At 37.4% G+C, this 20,193-nt stretch overlaps 1 protein-coding gene across 1 annotated transcript in view; it reads left to right on the top strand.

Annotated features, from left to right (window-relative positions):
- The window catches only part of Satb2 (SATB homeobox 2), a 181,600-nt gene extending 162,582 nt beyond the window's left edge, over window positions 1–19,018 (top strand). Inside the window, exon 11 of the mRNA XM_090354561.1 lies at window positions 15,211–19,018. Coding sequence (XP_090210687.1) covers window positions 15,211–15,672 — 462 coding nt within the window. The 3' untranslated portion in view covers window positions 15,673–19,018. The remainder of the gene's footprint in view (window positions 1–15,210) is intronic.
- The last annotated feature ends 1,175 nt before the right edge of the window (window positions 19,019–20,193 follow it).

The raw sequence follows: 20,193 nt of genomic DNA, 5'->3' as shown, positions 1-20,193 counted from the left end.
ACTAGAGACCTTTACCACCAGTCTTAAGGCCACGTTGGCAAGATGCTCTGTTGGTAAGGAGGAAGCTGTAATTCTGACAGGGGATTATAAGGTTCTGCACTGTATCAATGGAATAACATGGAAAGGTAAAAGGAACATTTACCCAAGAACTATGTACAAAGAACCATCCGCAGATGAGGTCACCTAGATGAGGGGTTACTTTGTTGAATGGCAGCTCCTTTGTAATTTTTTTTTTAATCTTTAAGGAGAAGCACTCAGTGAGAACTCTTCCACTTGTTTTTGTGTGTGTGTGTGTGTGTGTGTGTGTGTGTGTGTGTGTGTGTGTGTGTGTGTTGGGGGTGGGAGGGTCTGTTGATCTTATATAACACCAAAGGAGATTGTTAATGGTTAATTCCCCACTGATGTCATTTGTAAGTATGTTTGTTTTATACGGAGTTCTCAGCTATAAAATTAAATCCACCCCTAAGCAAATTCACATTTGAAAGTATAATGGCTAGACAGTTCCAGTTTCTGAGGACAACCTGCACAGGTAAGCGGATATGCCCCCCAAAGTCAGGCACTGTGGCATGGGGAGAAAATTGGACTTGCTTCGTGAATCTAAGTTGATAAGGATACTGAATAACCAGTCTCGTGGGAATGTAATGGTCATCTTCTGCCTGGAGAGTGGGATCTTTCTTGTGGGAAAACTAATTTCCAACCCTTTTACTTTACCTCAGGGAATTAAGAACTAATATTGGTCCTCCCGGTGGCCAGCTTTGGCACCCTGATGATTTTCCCCTCCCTGGGAAGCTGTGTTCTAAATAAGATTGCCACTTCTCAGAAGCTGTATCTGCCACAGAATTCAGAAGAAAATTTTTTCCCCTGTACCTTATTTTGGTTACTAAGACCATCAATAAGGAAGATGTAAAACTATCCCCATAATGAGTGACAAGTGATTTAAAACTTTAAGAGAACCCTCTAAAATCAAGAGCCTGTTAACCTTTCAGATGTTTTTAGTCACATCATTTTTAAGTTTTCCAGGTTCCTTTTCCATTGAAAGAAAACAATACAAGAAGTCTAATCTCTGATGAAATTAAGTGAAGTTGAAAACTCTGGCTGTGTTTGATGAGCTCTCACTGGATACTTTTCTATTTGTTTGTATGGGGCTTGAACTCAGGATGTTTCTACTCTACCACTTGAAGCATACATAGCTTTGCTTCTGTCCTCCTTCTACTAGTTAATTGAAGATGAGAGTCTCACAGACTTGCCTGTTCTGGCTGCCTTTCAACCTTGATCCTCAGATCTCAGCCTCTTGAGTAGCTAGGATTACAGGCGAGTCACTGGAGCGTAGCATTTGACACCCTTTAAGCAATAAGCCACAAGGAAATTTTGCTGTCAGTCCCTATTGCTCAGACCAGTGCCTGTGGTCGGAGGAGAAAACCCTGCTTTGATCATTCGACTCTGTTTACCCAGTTTGGACTTTAGGGCATAATAAGCTATAATATGTCAGTGGTGTGATGATGTTAGATATTTGTCTTTTACCCGAGTAGTTGATTATAATGCACTGCTTAAGATTTGCTTTCTATAAAAGGAATATTTGTACTTTTATGTGTTTGATTCACACAGTGCAGTTTTCTCAAGTCCTGTTATTAAGTGGTTACATCCAGAAAGCAAAAAAATATGCTGAGGTAGTATTTTATTGGTGAATGTCTAATATTTTCACTAACCATAACTGTCAGATTGTTCTGACTTCTGAGTGCCTCAACTGTAAAAATTATACAGAAAATGTGGCCTATCCTTGGGTTCTAAATAGGCTCAAATGGGGCTTCCGACATAGCTTGCTTGCCCTCCACTCCTTTCCCCGAAATGAAGAATTGCTTCAGATTCACACTCTATGCCTTAGGAAGCTAGAAGACAATGTAATTGTGATGTCCACTAATGTCCTTGTCTTTTTTTAATGAAAAATTCTAGTTTTATAGTTCATATATCATTTATCACTGGTACTTATGAAATTATCTTCTTTGATAATTATTAAATGACTAGATTAACTTTGCTTTAGAACCTTTCTTTTTGAACACATTGGCTAGACATATCCTGTACCGTGTGAGCTACACTCCAACTCTTTGTGCTATGTTTTTCAGATAGAGTCTCACATTTTTGTCCAGGGCTTGCTCAGTCTGCAATCTTTCTACCTGTGCCTCCTGTGTTGCTGAAACTACAGGCGCATGTTACCAGGCTTAGCTTATTTGAGGTGGAAATCTCACTAACTTTATGCTTGGACTGTCCTTGAACCATAATCGCCCCAGTCTCCACCTGCTGGGTAGCTGGGATAAAATCCCTGAGCCATTATGCTGGCCAACTCATGGGTTTTTAACCTGAACACTTCATATCTTTGATAGTAAATCATTGGCTATTAATGAGGTACTAAGAATTTCCATGTTGGTTCTTATAATGCTGATTTAAATTCTTGGCACTCAAGTCATCTTAACCTTCTGACTGCCTCTTTTAGTTATCCTGGTTATTTTGTTATCTTGTTTTATTATTTGTATGACACATTTAATGAAGGTACACTTTGCAAATATACCAAAACTTTAAAAAGTCAACAGTGACAAAAGCCACCCAATTAAAAATAGGTTAAAGGCACATCATAAAAGGTATATAGTTAGCAAATTAGCACAAAGTAAAATGCCACATATCACATGTTAGCATGGAGATACAAATTAAAACAAAAATGCAGAGCTAGTTCAAAATCCAGAAGACCTCATAACACTGAGTACTATGAAGATTGCATCCTTCCAGTCAAGATTATTTTGTTATCTTTAACTCTAAGACCTGGTTTTGTTTTTTAACATCAGGTGTTTGGAAAACCACCATTTTTTCTTAGTTACAGCAATGAAACAAGACATACTTTTACTTAAGCAGGCTCCCAGCATCTAGTCATGTTCAATCTGATACATTTAATTTCTTTCAGTCATTCTAGTCATTTCCATGTTTCTCTTTACTCATCAAAACCTATTGGAGCTTTGTATGTACTGCAGTGTTATCTTGCCTTGACTTTGGTCTTCAAAACACAGGCCTTCTCTATGAATCTGTAGGTTAAATGTAGGGCTCTGAGAAGACATGGTGAGGGGCATATGGTACCGGAAATAGAAGAAATTAAAGGCTTGTTGGTGGTAGGCCAGTGAGACTGAGGTGGGTATGTGGAGGAATGGTAATCACATGTGGAAGGCATGGATCATCCTAAAGAGTCTGCTTATCCTAAATCCTCTCATGGATTCCACTGGTCGTGTTCATAGACTAGCTTTTGTTATTGATAATTCCTAAATACATGACGCTAATGAAGGGAAACATAAAGCTTCCATTATGTTTAGTATGTACCTAGTATTTTGTCTGTCTTACTATATAAGCAGGAAAAGCTTCATGTGTTTCTATACTTACTTCTCTGTGATGGAGATTTAGGCACACATATTGAGCTTGCTGTTTTGTCAGCTCATCTCGTTTCATTGAAATGGTTCCCTAACTACTTCTTTAGTATTTGCAGAATCTAGACATTCCCAGTAAGCAGATGAATGATCACAATGCTTGCTTTTTACACCCAAAACTATACAAGTTGTTGGTATAGTTGTTCTCAATTTATTACTGAAGAGAAAATGATATGAGCCACAGGCTGTTTTAAGATCTATGAATCTTCCAACACCCAAGTTTATTTTAACGGATTATTGTGTCATAATGTTGTTATGATTTTATCTTTGACCAAAGTGTGTATTTTGAGAAACAATTCTTAAACTGCATTAAAACATACACACTCTTCTAGTATTGTCTTGGTTGTAATATTAAAGGAATCTCAGACTAAGGCTGAAGGAAATTGAACATGTATTTTCATGTTAGACTTCCTATCACTTTGCTTGTTTGTATTGATCTCTTTTGACATGGTCTTTTATTGAGCATGATTCTTTTTTTTTCTTCTTCCTCCTTTTTTTTAAAATCCCCTTTCTCTAGCTGCATGTGCTAGAGCAATTGTAAAAGGAAACCAACCTATATTAAACCTGCCTGGAGTCAAAATGTAATCTAACACCTGTAGTCTGCAATTTGTCATCACTTCATGGATACTTTTATTATTTTTGTTGTCATTGTTAATAACAGATTTTCTGAGTTTTGACCTTAGGATACTGAGAATCCCCAAAAAGCATTAAAACCAAACTATAGTTTTTAATAAGTCTTATAATGTTAGGATGTGAAATTACAACCATAAGAGCCAGCCCAAGTAACATAAAGTTAAAAATAGTGCTGTGTTATGTCTAAGAAAATATATTTTGCCTGTGAAAATGTCTCTGAGTGATAAAGTCAAGAGGCAAATCATAATGTATATGTAATTTCCCCTAGACCCAGACGCTATGGTCTTTCTAGATGATTTGGCTCAAGTGAAGATGATTTTAAATGCAGGAACTATTTTGAGTTTTATAGAAAGTCCATGCTTAACATTAGGGAAATGCAGGGCTATTCATCCATCGTGATTTACATAGTGCAGAAAATTTTGAGCTTCTTGCTCCTGAGACCCCTTTTCAGTTTTATAATTGAGACCCCAATAATGTCTCATATATAACATTATTACCATACTAGAAATTAATTTTTAGAAACTGAGAAAGTATGGAAATTTAAAAATAATTATATATAACATACATACATGTATGGGAAATGACTTTCAAAAGACAAATGGAAGTGTAACAGTGTTTTATATATATTTTTGTAAATATGTTAATGTCTGGCTTACTAGATGGCAACTGGATTCTCATAATTGCTTCTGCATTTAATATAGTATGTGGTTTTAGTTGAAGTTGATGAAGAAAATCATGCTTTAGACAGACATATAATTAGAAAAGTAAGGAATATTTTAATTGGCTTTCCACAGTTGGAAAATTCTTCTCTGGTATTATAGCAGCACTTTGTAAGTGACAGAAATTTAAAGGTTAGTTCTTTTTTTTTTCTTTGCCAGTCCTGAGGCTTGAACTCAGGGCCTGGGCACTATCCTTGAACTTTCTCAAGGCTAGCACTCTATCACTTAGACACAGCACCACTTCTGCTTTTTCTGTGTATGTGGTACCAAGGAATCAAACCCAGGGGTCTGTGCATGCTAGGCAAGCACTCTACTACTGGCCTAGTAGTTATTAAGTAGAATTCAACTGCAGATTATCCTTGAACATTTCATTTGATCCTACTTTGTTACTGTATCCATTGTTCTTCTTTGAACTTCATAGTATTATCATAGTATTATGTATTAGTCACTTAAACATACTGATTTATTCATTTTTACAGATCTTATATATATTGACATCTCATTAGATAATATGTTTAAAAAGAAAAACCAAAGACATTCATTGAATCACTACCAATATCATCAGAAAAACTATCACTACCAATATCATCAGAACTATATAGTAGGAAGTTGTTAAGCTTATGGTGGCAGCTATAAGTTTTCCAAAATTCTAACTTATGATTGGAAGTTTAAATTTTGTCATTGGCAATAAATACTGAAAAGATACACACACACACACGCACACACACACACACACACACACACACACACACACACACACGCACACACGCACGCACATGTTAAAGTAACAGGCTCACTTCCATTTTTAAGGAAATGTTGGCCAAATACCCAAATCTGAATAACCAGTTTGTCTTAGTGTTTCTTTCAAGAAAGCATTCCATGACAGAGGTGTCAGCTTAGCCTGCAATTCAAGGTATTCTGTCTGGAGGATGAGTGTGCTGAAAGTGCGTTTTCAAGACAACTTCCTTATATCAAAGCCAGCTTTGCACAGATTATTAAAAAGAGATGTTCTCGTGACTTGAGATGGATCAGCCTCAACTTTGCTGCCTGCTTCATTAAAGATATTCTGAGGTGAAAGTAGTATTGCTGCAACTGTGAGCTTACAGCAGTAAGCTTGGAGCCTCTGCTTTGGTGGCCACCATGGGTTTCCCACAGTTCCTTTCACCATCATTGTGCCTGTCACCATGGTCACAGGTGCAAGCGATGTCTTAGTCTTGCTATGAAAGTAGTTTTGATGTCACAGGCCTCTTGATGATCTAGAGATATTACCCTAAGCTCAATGAACCATGTGTTAAGAATCATTGACGATGGATGTCTTCATGTGAGCCTGTTTCTGTAGATGCCACCTCGAAGAAGGCTACAACCTTGAACTTTAATGTCACATATCATGTTAAGAACATATACATGTATAACATATTGGATATAAATAAGAAATGTTATTGGTAGACGTACCCATTTTCAGATCTGCAAATCTGTGGGGGAAAGAGTACAAAGTAAGAATTAGTTGCTGATTATGTGCTTATTAAAGCACATTCAGAAACATTCATTCTATTATTCTTAAATCTGCATTATAGTTTTTAAATGATAGCTACTACTTGGTTGTAACTTATGAATGATAACAACTGTACTAGGTACTTAGTTTACATTATCTCACTGAGCCCTCAAGCCTCAAGGAAGACTTTACAGATTAACAAACGCTGTTTTACAGAGGATAATTTGGCTTTGTTTCAAGGCTACTAAGCAATTTGGGCTTTGGAGGTGGGAAGTGATGCAACACCAGAATTTTATAACCCCCAAACTTCTGCTTACAAGTTCTGTACAGTATCATCTTATTAGGTTGTGTAATGTCCTAGATTTTTTTTTAAATACAGAAATGGAAAAATAAGAAAGTATATCCATACTCTTAAACATATAATACAAGTAAACTGCAGTTAATGACAGCTTCTTTATTTACCAAACATAGTTATACTACACAGGAATAATAGAACAATAACAACCAGGGCTGTATAGTTGCCCTGAAAGTAGAGTTGAGGGAGTATGAAATGAATTCAGTGTTATAAATAAAATAATACTTAGCCCTCACTGGGTTCCAGGCACACAATATATCAGCATGTACATTCTCAGTACAAATAGGTGAGATAGTTCATGTTTCTATATGCTATTAATCATTAATGCCTAGTTTGCCCTTTGCAATTTTCTAGTCAGAATCAGTAGTCTGTAATCTAAATTTTGAAGGAAAAAAAGAGATTTAGCAAGTGGAGCTAAGTTATTGAGACTTTAATCACATGACATCTCACATGTAGTAAAATTTTTACATAACAGCACAAATTCATCTGTTTAGTAAGTTCTAGTTGAGTTGTACACAAGGTCTTTCAATAAATTTGTTCTTGTGCTTCTTAAATCTGTTTTTTCCTTGGATTTTGTTGTCATAGATGAAGTAAAATTAAACAAATCAAAGAAAGCCTGATATTGATGTAAAATCAATGCAGATAGACCTCATCTTGACCTTGTTCTGTGTTCTGACCTTGTGCTGCTGAACTCACTCCTGGGATGACTCTTGTCACAGAGAGGATCATGTGGCCACCTGGGAACAGGCCACTTTAACCTGTTACTTCACTGGATCCACCACCCTGTACAGTCACCTCCTTAATAATTTCTCATTTTCTCTATATAAAAAAGACCACAAAGTCTTGGCTTATTATATATAATCCAGTTCACCCCATAATGATACAGTGAATTATATACTTTCCTAAACTTAATCATTCAAGATCTTACTTCCTTCCCTGCAGGCAAGAACCATTATATTTTACACATGGCTCCCAGCTGGTTTTCATTGAGGCCTTCAAAATCTATTTGGATGCAAAGAGCTTTAAGAAGAGCTGCTTTATCTTTCTTAGTCAGCTTTTGCCATGGTATCGCGAGGTCCTTTTGTTTTCAAAGTTTTTGGTTTGGGAGGCAGAAAAACAACATGTATCTTTATTATGCTTGAGCCATGTGACTGGTCAAGGAGCTTTGGCATTTTATTTTGAAGATAGTGTCTCTTTTCAGTATATATCCAACTTCTCTTTATGCATAGCTATTTTCTGTCTATTGTGTATGTTTTACCCCAGAGAGATTTTAACATATGAATAAAAAGGAGCTTCTAGATTTCTAACTTTTCACAATTTGCCAATGAATCCTTAGTTATTAGGCATGGCACTACTTATTTAAAAGCCTTACTGGGTGCTGGTGGCTCATTACTGTAATCCTAGCTACTCAGAAGATCTGAGGATCGTGGTTCAAAGCCAGTCAGGGCACAAAAGTCTCAGAGACTCTTATGTCCAATGAACCACCAGAAAACTGGAAGTGGTGCTGTGACGGTAGCCATGAGTTGAAGAGCTTAGGGACAGCACCCAGGGCCCAGAGTTTTCAAGCCCCACAGCTAACTAACTAAAATAAAATAAAATAAAGCCTTATAGGACTAGAGAGTAGGATTCAGTGATACAGTGCTTGCTGACCCAGCTAGGCACTGGAGTTTGATCAGCACTGGGAAAGAATAAAGAAAAGGCTTTGTTAATAGACTCCATTATTGTAGGTATTCCCAAACTGTTTGATAAATGGATACACTTTCCTTATTCTGCCAACTCAAGGCTGGTTGTTTTCAGCATAAAACTTTTTGGGTCTGAGCCATCATTTAAATATAAATTAACCATTTCTTGAGAATAGAAGTGCCAGGGTACATTTTAGGTTGTTTTATTATCCTGTTTCTATTTGTAATATTTGGATTAAACTCTAGTAATGTATCGCAAGCTGAAATTTTCCTTCCTTTTATATGGCTCTATGAGTGTTTCCACTTCTGTCTAATAATAGTAGCAGTTTCCAACTTCCATGCTATTTTTGGCTGGGCCAGATTTTATGATCATGATTCCTGTGAGGGCAGTAGGTGGCCAAGACCCTCCATGCTGTGGTCTTGGCTGTCCAGCACAAAGCTGGCCAGCTGTACTCTCTGCTCCAATGGACAGACCCTGCCAATATGCTGCCCCTGTGTGGCACTGCACAAAAGGCACAGTTGAGCACTTGAAATGTGGCCACTGAATGGAGTAACAGAGGAGCTGAGTGGTTCTCTTTGCAGTTTTAATTAATGTAAACAGCCCTAGGTGAAAGGTGGCTACTGTTCTGGGGCAGCTCAGCACAGCTTCCACACACTGACTTTCCCAATGTTTTTCATGGAAACCCTGTGTGTTCTTGCTTCTGAGCTTTACTGCTGTGGCTTCCTTTGTCCCCAGTGTTCTCTTTCAGGGCTTGGACTTCACAGATTTAGGTCTGATTGCCTCCTCCAGCGGCCATCCCTGGGTCACCTGACCTAAACCCCTATATGTTGCCTTTCTTCTGTTATTGTTGATTATATTTGTTACTACCTGGTATTTTTATTTATTATCTGTTTCCTTTGCTCTGCAAACATTGTTCAGTTTTTTCTCAGTAGTCTAGTTCTTGGTAAGCAGGAGAACATGATGTAAAAAGAAATGGGCTTTAAAATCAGATCTGCATTAGAAATCTCTTCCGATGCTTGTAAGCTCTGTCTTTTGTCCTAATCAGGAACTTTGTTATTTTTTCATCATAAACAGAGATAGCTTCTATCTACCTGCAGGAATCCTATGAAGTAGAATAATATAAAACATATCTACAGAATTTAGGCCAATGTTTGAATCATAGTAAGCATTATATAAATATAGCATGTGTTACTACCACTATTATACTTATGAATAAATCTACTTAGTTACTTTTCTACTACAACCCTTAATTTTCATTCTGAAAAATCAGCAGATGCAATGAAAAAGAAAGAGGTTTTAGTACGTTTTCCAGACTCTTTACAGAAACATCAGAAATGAATTTGTTGAGTAGGTTTAAGTTCAACTGTGATGTAGAAAAATCAAAATAAAAATAAAACTAAGATGAATTAATGGGCTCATGTGTATATAAAAATTAATTGTACACAGGAACAGCAAGCTGCCTTTATAAAACAATGTGTTTTGTTATTTGTGGAATTCATAGAAACAAGGGTGTTGTACCTTAGGAAGAGATGATGGATCAACTACTGGTTGGTTATCACTTTTTCTGGATACCGTGTCTCACTACATAGCCTAGGCTGTCCTTGAATTCATAATCCTCCTTCTACCTCCCAAATTTTGCAATTACAGATATGTAATAAAATATGTAGCTTATGAGATCATTAAGAAAACTGTGTTGAGATATGTTACAGTTTATATACATTAAACATACGCAGATCTTATTCACAGAGCTCCATCATCTTTTAGACATGCATATGTCCTTTCAAACAACAACCAGGTCACTACTTGTAATATTTTTTAACATTCCCAAAGGTGGTTCCAATCCCCCTTCACTCAGTGAATCTCTGTAGTAACCACTATGCTGACATGTGTTGCTGCAGTTTCCCTTTTTCCTCCCCTTGTTTGCTTGTACTTTTCTTTTTTTAAAAAAAAGTTTTTCTTCCTATTGACATTCCCATAAGTGGATTCATATGGTTTTCAGTCTCTCACATCTGGCTTCTTTCACTCAACAGTATGTCTGTAAGAATTATCCACATTGGTGCAAAGACAATAGTTCATTTCCCCCAGCACCCTTTGTATCCATGCACCACGACCCACCTATTCTATCAGAAAACGTTTGTGTTGTTTCCAGATTGAGAAACTTATGACTGAAGCTACCATGAAGATGGCTTTCAAAAGCTCTAGCACTGACTTCAGTTTATGTTTGATACTAATAGAGGTTACTAATAGGAATTTTTTTTCCTCCTTCCTCTGACTTGTTTTGAAAAAGTGGTGAAAGATGAACTGGAATGTCTATGGATGTGGACAGTTCTATACAAGTAGTTGAGAAGGTGTGCAATTAAATTCCAAGAAAATCTCAGAATAGCCTGTGTGCATAGGGAACTAGTTAGGAAAGATTCTATATCTATTAGGTTGGAAAGGAATTCTCTATTGTGGCTGAAGTAATATTAAATTTTATGATTATCAGCTGGAAATATTTATGTAAACTGTCAAACAAACCCCGCAACGGGACAGTTGACATGCATGCCCACCAGGAATCAGTGTTATAACCTTCAGGGAATTCTCTAGGGACAAAGACCAAACTCAGCCCTTACTAGTTACCTAACTAGGACTATAGAACAAACTCTGAGAAATTAAGAGAGGAGAAAACTAAAACTGATCTGAGTGGGAGCCTAGAAACCTGTTCTGTGTAAAACAGGCTAAGGGAGTTAACATTATTTGGCCAAGATAGGAAAAAGAAAGATGATTTGATCCTATCCTTTAGCCTGGAGGATTTTAAGAGTGGATTGAGTTTCCTCTCTAGAGAAGACCATCTTCCAAGGATTAGACTATACCCTCAAAGTACTACTGCCTGAAACTAAGGATTCTTAGCAAGTCACCAGAGAGAAAATCATGTAATTCTCCCCCAACTCTTCACTGGCTAGTCATATCTAGAGATAATAATGCTGTGGAGTAGTTATAACATGTGGGTGGAGTGAAGATGGATGTGTTAGATAACTGGGAATTATATATATATATTTATATATATAGCATGTATACTTTATATATGTGTATGTATTAGTTGAAAAGAAGATAGGCTAAAGGAAAATACAGTATGAGAGAGAGAAAAAATATCTCTTTGAGGAATTTGCAAGGCAGTTTCCCCTTAAGAAGTGCTCATTTGTCTTTATCTGTGAGAAGATGCTAGAATTTCACAGCTTTCTTCATATAGATGTATTTGCCTGCCACTCAGCTCACTATTGTATATTGTCAGAACAGAAATGATTTTATTTTGTACAGGGTTTATCTCCCTATTCTTTCTCTTGAGATCATCTAGTGTCGAAGGTTGGTGGAGCAAGTATTGCCTGGGAATTCACACTCATGCTTGTAATATCCAGTCTAGGATATTCTGTTGAGAAAGAGTGCATTTCCAGTTTGTTCATGATCTAGGTAACATTTTCACGAGGAACTGTAGAATTCCTCATGTATGTAGTTCATCTACATAAAGCTTATGGAACTTCCTACCACATACTAAGCATTCACTGAGCAGCAGCTATGATTAGTTCTTTCCCTATTTCATGTCTGGCTGCTCTGCACACATAACATACTTACTCTATCCTAAGAAATAAGCAGAGGTAACCTAGTTTAACGCGTGGGCCTACAGAGAAGAACAAATGTTCTCATGCAGAAAGATTCTAGTGACTTCAAAGTATAGTTTTGGAAAATCTCTTCAAATCTAACCAAGGCACAATGGAAAACCCCTAAAGAACCAATCTAATTATTCAATTAAATGGAACCGTTATGCTGACTTTTACTACAGAAGGCAAGCATAATTTAGAAAATGGGGCATTTTAATTCTCTTTTGTTTTCTAATTAACACAATTGCTCTAATAGGGAGTACTTGTGCTTGGGTATATGTTTTTCCAATATGAATTCAGTACCTGATTTCAACCTTTCTCTCCACATCTAAACTACCCACCTGTTGACACAGAGACTCATTTATTACAGTACTCACACTGCCCACTTTATGGTCTCTGAGCGCATGTTTTCCTGCCATCAAAGCTGACACAAACAGTGCCAGCCCACCATGCTGCTCCACTTTCCCTGGCGGGGGTAATTAGGATGTGGAAGTAACGGAGCTCTCACTTTTTGCTGATGCCAGCTTACCACCACAGACCACATGAGTTTACTCTTAGTGGAAAGTGGTAAAGAAAATGCTAAGAACGTTGATTTTAATTGGGCTACGTTATTTGGACTATAGTGCCATTGTTTTATCGTCTTGTGTTTTAGATTTTTTTTTTCTGCTACCAGCTATCAGCTTATGATGGACACTCTCATTTGCTTTTGATTATTTGATGGTGATGATTTGAACAAATTTAAGCCTTGTCTCTTGTTACCTTATTTCATCTTCCTTCATATTTGTTCAATTTTTTGCAACAGGCGGACATTCTCATCATAGTGCTTCATAGACTGAATAGATAGAATATAACTACTTGCTTTGATGATAATGTTTCTTAGCTTAAAACAAAAAAAAGGAAAAGGAGAGAGTGAGGGAAGGCATGACACTGTTCAAAAGGAAATATTCTCATTATTACCTGACATAGGTAGCTGTAACCTCTCTGAGCATCACCTTTATAATAAAAATTTTTAAAGAAACTTAAAGAAAACTTCAAAAAGAAAAGGGAGATTAAATGAGCAGAACCTGGTGGTGGTAAATATAGCACATTGATTGATTCTTTACTGGACATATTTTTCCATTTGTTATTTTTTTCTTCATTAATTGGACTAATTTCTCTTAAACTCTAAAAATATTTAACTTTTATGACTCTACTATGACAGAAAGATTATATACAATGTGAGAGACCAGGAGAGACCAGTAAAAGGAGAAATGCATGTTTTAAAAAAGTAAACTGTGTGTTTATGTGTGTGTATTTACACAAATATCAGGCTTGAATTCAGACAAGACTTTCTTCTTCAGCTTTGTATGTGAGGGGTAGGGGTGAGGTGGTCAAGCGGCTTGAACTCAGGGCTTGGTAGCTGTTCTTGAGCTTTCATGTTCAAGACTAGCACTCTACCACTTGGGCCATAGTTCCATTCCCAGCCTTTCTGGAGGTTAATTGGACATGAGAGTCTCATGGATTTTCCTGCCTACTCTGACTTTGGACTATAACCCTCAGCTTTCCCAGTCTCCTGAATAGCCAGGATTACAGGTGTGAGCCACCAGTACCCATCTATACTCATTTTCTTTTTAGTTGTAGTTTATCATTGGGGTAATATAAAGAGGGGTTACAGTTACATTCACCAGATAGTGAGTGCATTACTTCTTGAACATAAACTCATCTTCTAGAAGGTATTGGAGGATTCGGTAAGTTAGCTGTTGATCTAAATATAAGAAAAGTGACCATTGTCTTTGGACGTGGCCCCACCCATTTAGGTTGGAATGATCCTCTCACCCGTCCCTTTCCCCCCTCATCTTTTGACTCCTGGATGTGCAGCTGCAGTTGTGAAGTGGGAGTGGTGGTTAGGTTTGGCTGTGGCTGTCTGTCTTGCTCCTTCTCCACCAGTGCACATAGTTCTTCTCTAGTCCCTCCCGGGTACTTTGTTTCTTCAACCAGATAGACATTAATAAATTAATATGAGAATGAGATGTGATTTCATGCAAGGATGAATTGAATAAAATGGAAAAAAGTGAGGATGAAGAAGGTAGGCTTACTTACCTAGTCTCTTACATGTATTTTTTTTAAAATGAGTAAGGGAAATGATTTAAATTATGCCTAGAAATGCTTGATATTACAAATAAGTAGAAACTAGGAAATGTGTGCAAACCAGAGGTTTAGTTCACAATAATACTTAAAATGTCCATCTATGAGTAATATATTTTTCTTATAGTTCATAACTTAAGAAAACACATTCGTCTTTAAATTCCTATGAAAGTTGTACTGGTTTTACAAAGCATTGTCATTTAAAGAACAAATTCAGAACTAAAAGCAAATGTTAGCTATTCCTAGTTTTACAGAGCATTTGTCTTCTGGCTGAAGTACCAACTATTTCTCTGTAATAGTTGGAAAATAATTGTGAAGCAGATGACAATAGTGACCATTCCCTGAAAGTTTTTTCTGAGCCAGGCTGGGCAAACTATGCCCCATGGTCTTAGTGGAACACACAGAGGTACTTGTCATCTGATCAGCAGCTGATGAAAGACTAGACGGTACCTACACCTCATGGAATCCTCTCAGCCATTCCTAGGTAGTCAGCTCCTTATCCTTCCTCCACCATGATGCAGTTGAGGGCAAGATGCAGAGTGCTCAAGACCACCACTGAGAAGAACAGTCTGTTCTGGCACCACAGTGTCTGGTCATGGCATTCACAGTTTTGCTCTGTGTCCTGTCTTTTTGTCATGACCTTCTGAGGGGTGGCAGTGGGTAGCGGTGGTGAAAAGGATGGAAAATCTAAAACCACGGCTCTTGAATGCAGAGGATCTTGAACAACCAAGGACCCAACATCTCGAGGTAGACAGTCCCGAGCCATGTATTTACTTCTTTTTTTAAAAAAAATTATTGTAATGTGTTAGGGTTTACAGTTCTATTCACCAGGTAGTCGGTGCATTACTTCTCACCACTGATACCCCTTCTCGTGTTTTAGTCCCCATTTCCCTCCTTTATCCCCTCCTAATCATCCTGCTTCCCCCCACGCCTTCCCTTCCCTATTTCAAATAAACAAATAAAAGTATATACAACACGCCAGGTAACAAAGTCAGAAACAGTAACAAGATAAGATAAACCAAAGGGCAACCAAAGAGAAGAGAAATAACATAGTACATCAAGAGCAGCAATGGTTACTTCTTTTCTTCTTCTTCTTCTTCTCCTTCAGGTCCTGCACCGACAGCCATCGCAGCCCACCAAGGAGAGCTCCCCACCCAGGGAGGAGGCCCCTCCCGCGCCTCCGCCCACCGAGGACAGCTGTGCCAAAAAGCCCCGTTCTCGCACCAAGATCTCCTTAGAAGCCCTGGGCATCCTGCAAAGCTTTATCCACGACGTGGGCCTGTACCCGGACCAGGAGGCCATCCACACCCTGTCAGCGCAGCTGGACCTCCCCAAACACACCATCATCAAGTTCTTCCAGAACCAGCGGTACCACGTGAAACACCACGGGAAGCTGAAGGAGCACCAGGGCTCGGCCGTGGACGTGGCCGAGTACAAGGACGAGGAGCTGCTGACGGAGTCCGAGGAGAACGACAGCGAGGAGGGCTCGGACGAGATGTACAAGGTGGAGGCCGAGGAGGAGAAGGCCGAGAAAAGCAAGGCCGCGCCCGCGGACCTCGACCAGAGATAATGGGGAACTCCTACCAGGCAAAGCAATACATGGGTCCAACGATTTTTTCTTTTTCTTTTTTTTTTTTTTTGGTTTTCCATTTCTTTCTTTAGACAAAAAAATTTTTGGCTTTATTTTTTTTTAATGCCTATTTTATTTTATTTTTTTGTTTCTTATCTGTATGACTTTTTTCTTTGTTGCACAGGATACACCTACAGACTGAATCAGTTTCAGTATTTCTGAATCAGACATTCTCTTGGCAAAGACACTAAGTGTTAGACTTTTGCAATTGACTGGATGGTAGTAATTACAATAACCACAGGAGACTCTTGCCTTTGTGATCCTTGCACTTACGGAAGAGACATCAAGCAGATTCCAGGACAAGAACGGCCAACGGAAATAAATGAAGGAAAGCTACAAGTGTGTGTGTGTGTGTGTGTGTGTGTGTGTGTGTGTGTGTGTATATGTATATGTATATATCTCTATATTTACATATATATATATTAAAGTTGCATGGGACAGAGAACTTTGCAATCCGAAAGAATAGACTGTGAAATGAGTTCTTAAAGAAAAGACTTGTTTATGTATAAAACACCACTTCACAGTGAGTTGCTTTGGCTTTTTGATAAACTGCGGCCTGCTCTCAGGGTGGGGTGACTATTTTTGAATTCCTATTTATTTTTGTGTTTGTCCCTGAATTATTATTTTTTTTAATTCTATGGCTTCCTATCTGGCAGCTTAATGGATAATTTTTGAGGTATGTATTTAACAAAATAAATCAACACTGCCAAAAGAGAGAGAGGGAGAAAAAAAAAGAAAAAGAGAAAGACAGGAAGGAAGAAGAAAGTAAAGTGAAAAAATATTAGGGCGTGAAAAAATGGTTCAAATAAAATTACTCTTAAAGAAACAGTGCACACTTAATAAAGATAACTTTGATATGTTCCGTTATTCAATCTGTCAGGACTGTCGTGTACAGATGCATTTCTGTAGAATTCCAAATAAGGCTGAAATTCAGTGTGAAAACCTTATCCATTAGTGCAGTCTCGATCAATGATATTTTTTTGACATTGGACATATGGAATTCATACTACGAGCCACATTTTGTTGTGAAATTTATTTACCTGCCTGTGGCTTCAGATCTTATTAAGCCTGCTCATTTAAAAGTTTCTTGTTGCTGTTTTTGGTTTATTTTTTTTTAATTTGTCTTTAATAGTTCAGTGTAATGTTAAGTTAGAAAAGAAATGGTTGCCCAGTTAAAGGGCCTCCCTCTCAAATAAATATTCATCCTTCTCTCTCCTCAAACGTTTCTTATTTCTACTTCACTTTCAACTTCCTCTTTATAATACACATTCCATCCACCTTAGCCAAACATTTCCAGTCCCCGATCTTATTGGCTTCCATCCCTTTCCCTGATCCATAGCCCTAACCAGAACCTGCTTTTGAGTCATGGTGCAGCTTCAGGCAATAGGGTAAGTGAAGCGATTCCAGTAGAATCACCTACTCGTCATAAAAGGAAATAGTGTCTCAGTTCCCCACATAGCAATTCCCTTACGTGCAGCAGAACTAATGCCAATTGGCTGTTTAGTGGAATGAGCATTAAAGCTGAAGTCTCCTTTAGCTCTCCAGATCGCCGTCAGCTTCCCATCAGAAATACCAGTAGCGTTACTTTCCACTTCTAAGTAATTGCAAGAGGAGACCTCCCCTTTTGGACTAGCCTCAAGAACCTCCTCTAGGCTTGGAAACAGCCCCTCAGCAGTCCCATATGGTTGGATTATTATTATTTTTTAATTTTTCAAGTTGTGTTCTCATGCAACCTTGTCAAAGACCTCATGCAATATCACTTTGAAAGTTATTTTCTGTTTACTACACAAACATTGTAATATAACTGTTAATACTATTTATATATTTGAAAGGTATAAAAGGTAGGAATTAAAAAACAAAACCTCTATGTGTAGATATGGACTCAGAATTTACATGATACAGGGAGAAGACATGTTGCAATACAAGCTAATTCTAGCTGCTCAGTAACCTCTGGAGTTTTTAAAGGGACATTTTCCTGTACTTTTTCAAATAATGAAGTTTTAAAAAATTATCTTATTGATATGAGCATCATGTATCTTTGCAAAAGGATGGCTGTGAGCACTTCAGCCCTGGGCCTACCCTTTGTTGTTCTGCAGAATGCTGCAGCTTTCAACAGAAAGTCCATGGTTGCTGCTTCCTTATCTCCGAGTTACTCTTTCCAAATTGTCTTCTGACACTGTTGCTGAAGGTCACTCTGTATACATCTAGACACCATTTTTGCCAAGCTCTCACAAGGTGGTTCATTGATGGATGGCATCCCCATTTGGTATCTTTTACACTTCAACCAAAAATTTACTAGGTATTTTTCAATGCTAAGTCTTGCCTTTTATTTTTTAATTTCACTGCCAAGTCTGCAGTGATTCTAAGTGAATCTGTGGGCATTTTAGCCTGTGGTCTTGCCAGATCTTTGCGAATTACAATGCATATATGTCTATTTATTCAATATCTGTCATATAATATCTATTTGGAAGAAGAAACTTTCTCTTGTAGTGCCTCTTGACAAAGCACAATTTCCCGCCTTTTTTTTTGTGAAATGAAAAAAAAAACAAATTGTGTTTTATTGCAGTATCAACAATGTGAATAAGGATTAACATATTGTAAATGTTCTTTTTTCCATGTAAATCAACTATCTTTGTTATCACTAAGTGATAATTAATTTTTAACTTATGTGCATTGTTAGGCTGTTAGAATTTTTTTGGTTGTTAAAATAAAACGCATTCAATAAATCAGACTTTGTTTGTCTAGGATCTTTCCTCACATAGAGTGAGACCTAAAAAAACTCGGTGCCCTTATTTTAGAAACAAGACAGCAGTGCTCACAATTACAGATGTTGGTATTCTGTGCAATGTGTGGATTTAATTCCACATGCGAATGCATGTGTGTCCCTGTATGTATATAAACACATGCAAGCTCACATCCTGAGCCTAGCAATCGAGAGAGTCATTTATCCAATTGTTGGTCATATACAAACAGAACTCAAATGTATAAAGATGTATTTATGGGCCTACTTCTTTATTTTTCTCGTGAATATTTTCTGTTTATAATTAAAAAAACCACAAATGACTGCGTGTCAGGAAACTTTTGGAGCACACATGTCCATGGTTAATGGACATAATAAAACTCTTTTATATTTAGAGCTAGGGTACCATAATGTGTGCATGGAAGAATGCCGGAAGGATTGATGTATCTGAGAAATGTGTGAAAATGATTTTTTAGAAAGTGCTTACAATGGAAAAAATTACTCAAAAAGACAACCCAATAAGGAAAGAGCAAGTGCTTAACTTCAGAACTGGCAAAAAGAAAGTAAATTAAAAAGTGATTTTGTTTTCTTTTCATATTGTCAATGTTGTTCCTGAGTTTTTAAATGTGTTCTTCTCATCTCTGCACTTGATTGGTGTAAAGATGAGTTTTTCTTCCCTCTATTCAGTTTCAGTTGGCCTTGGAATGCGTTATAGATTCATGGAAGAAACTGGGTCTATAGAAAGGCACCAGCTCAAGGTTTCCATGAGCAAGGAGGAGCCCCAGAAAGAGAAACAAGTAGTTTCTGCAGATGTAACTGCATGCTGGGTTTGATATGGAGAGTAGGTAGAAAAACACTGGTGAGAGGCTTTAATTTTGAAATAAGTGGCTTCCACAGTCTGGAAGTGCAGTCCTTAGAGGCCCTATTCTCCAACAAATTGGATTCTATTTACAAAGCTGTAGTTGTGTTGATGACTTCTATTTTCAAGAAAACAGAGGAAGAAATTTCTACTGGACTGAAAGTCATGTTAGTGGCAATTCAGAAGTTCAGAGCCATCACTTTATTAGGAAGGTTTTTTTCTTCTGTATTTATTTTTTTTCTTTTTAAATTCTCCATCCTTTAAAAACATGTTTTCATTTACCCTATTATTTTGTCTTCCTGGAGAATTTTAAATATAGGCCCCCCAAAAATATCCACATACTTTTTAAAGGGTAATCATGCTATAATTAGGCAGTGAACATTTAGTGGACATGTGTTCTATGCCAGACAGATTAAGAATTATAGTGATAAAGGGGAAAAAAAGCAAGTATTATTTAGTGTTCTTCCCTCAAGATTCATATAGCTAGTTGGAAAGATGCAAACTAAATCCAGAAAAAGTGACAGAATCATTTAGTACTTGTCTTCAGAAGGAGATTTTACTTGCTTAATGGGTGACAAAAACATATACAACAAATTGCAAATTTTTAAGAAGAAAGTAGAATTTATGATCTAGAGTGGTTGTGAAAGATAACTCAGTTACAACTAGTTTGCTGCAAGTGATAGGAAAAAGACCAGTAGTGATCAAATGCACATAAAACTTTATTTGCTTCTATCTAATGAAATAACTGGTTTCAGGAAGCAGTCAGAGATTTACTCTTACCTTTCTGGCGTATAGTTCCACTTTTTCCTATGTGTTTCTATATATCATATTCACAATCCAAGAGGATTGCTAGACCCTATTA

The sequence above is a fragment of the Megascapheus bottae genome, chromosome 21 (genome assembly GCF_031878675.1).
Source record: "Megascapheus bottae isolate mThoBot1 chromosome 21, mThoBot2.hap1, whole genome shotgun sequence".
Taxonomy (NCBI): Eukaryota; Metazoa; Chordata; class Mammalia; order Rodentia; family Geomyidae; genus Megascapheus; species Megascapheus bottae.
Note: the sequence above shows the minus strand (reverse complement) of the source record. Positions and strands in the feature narration are given on the sequence as shown.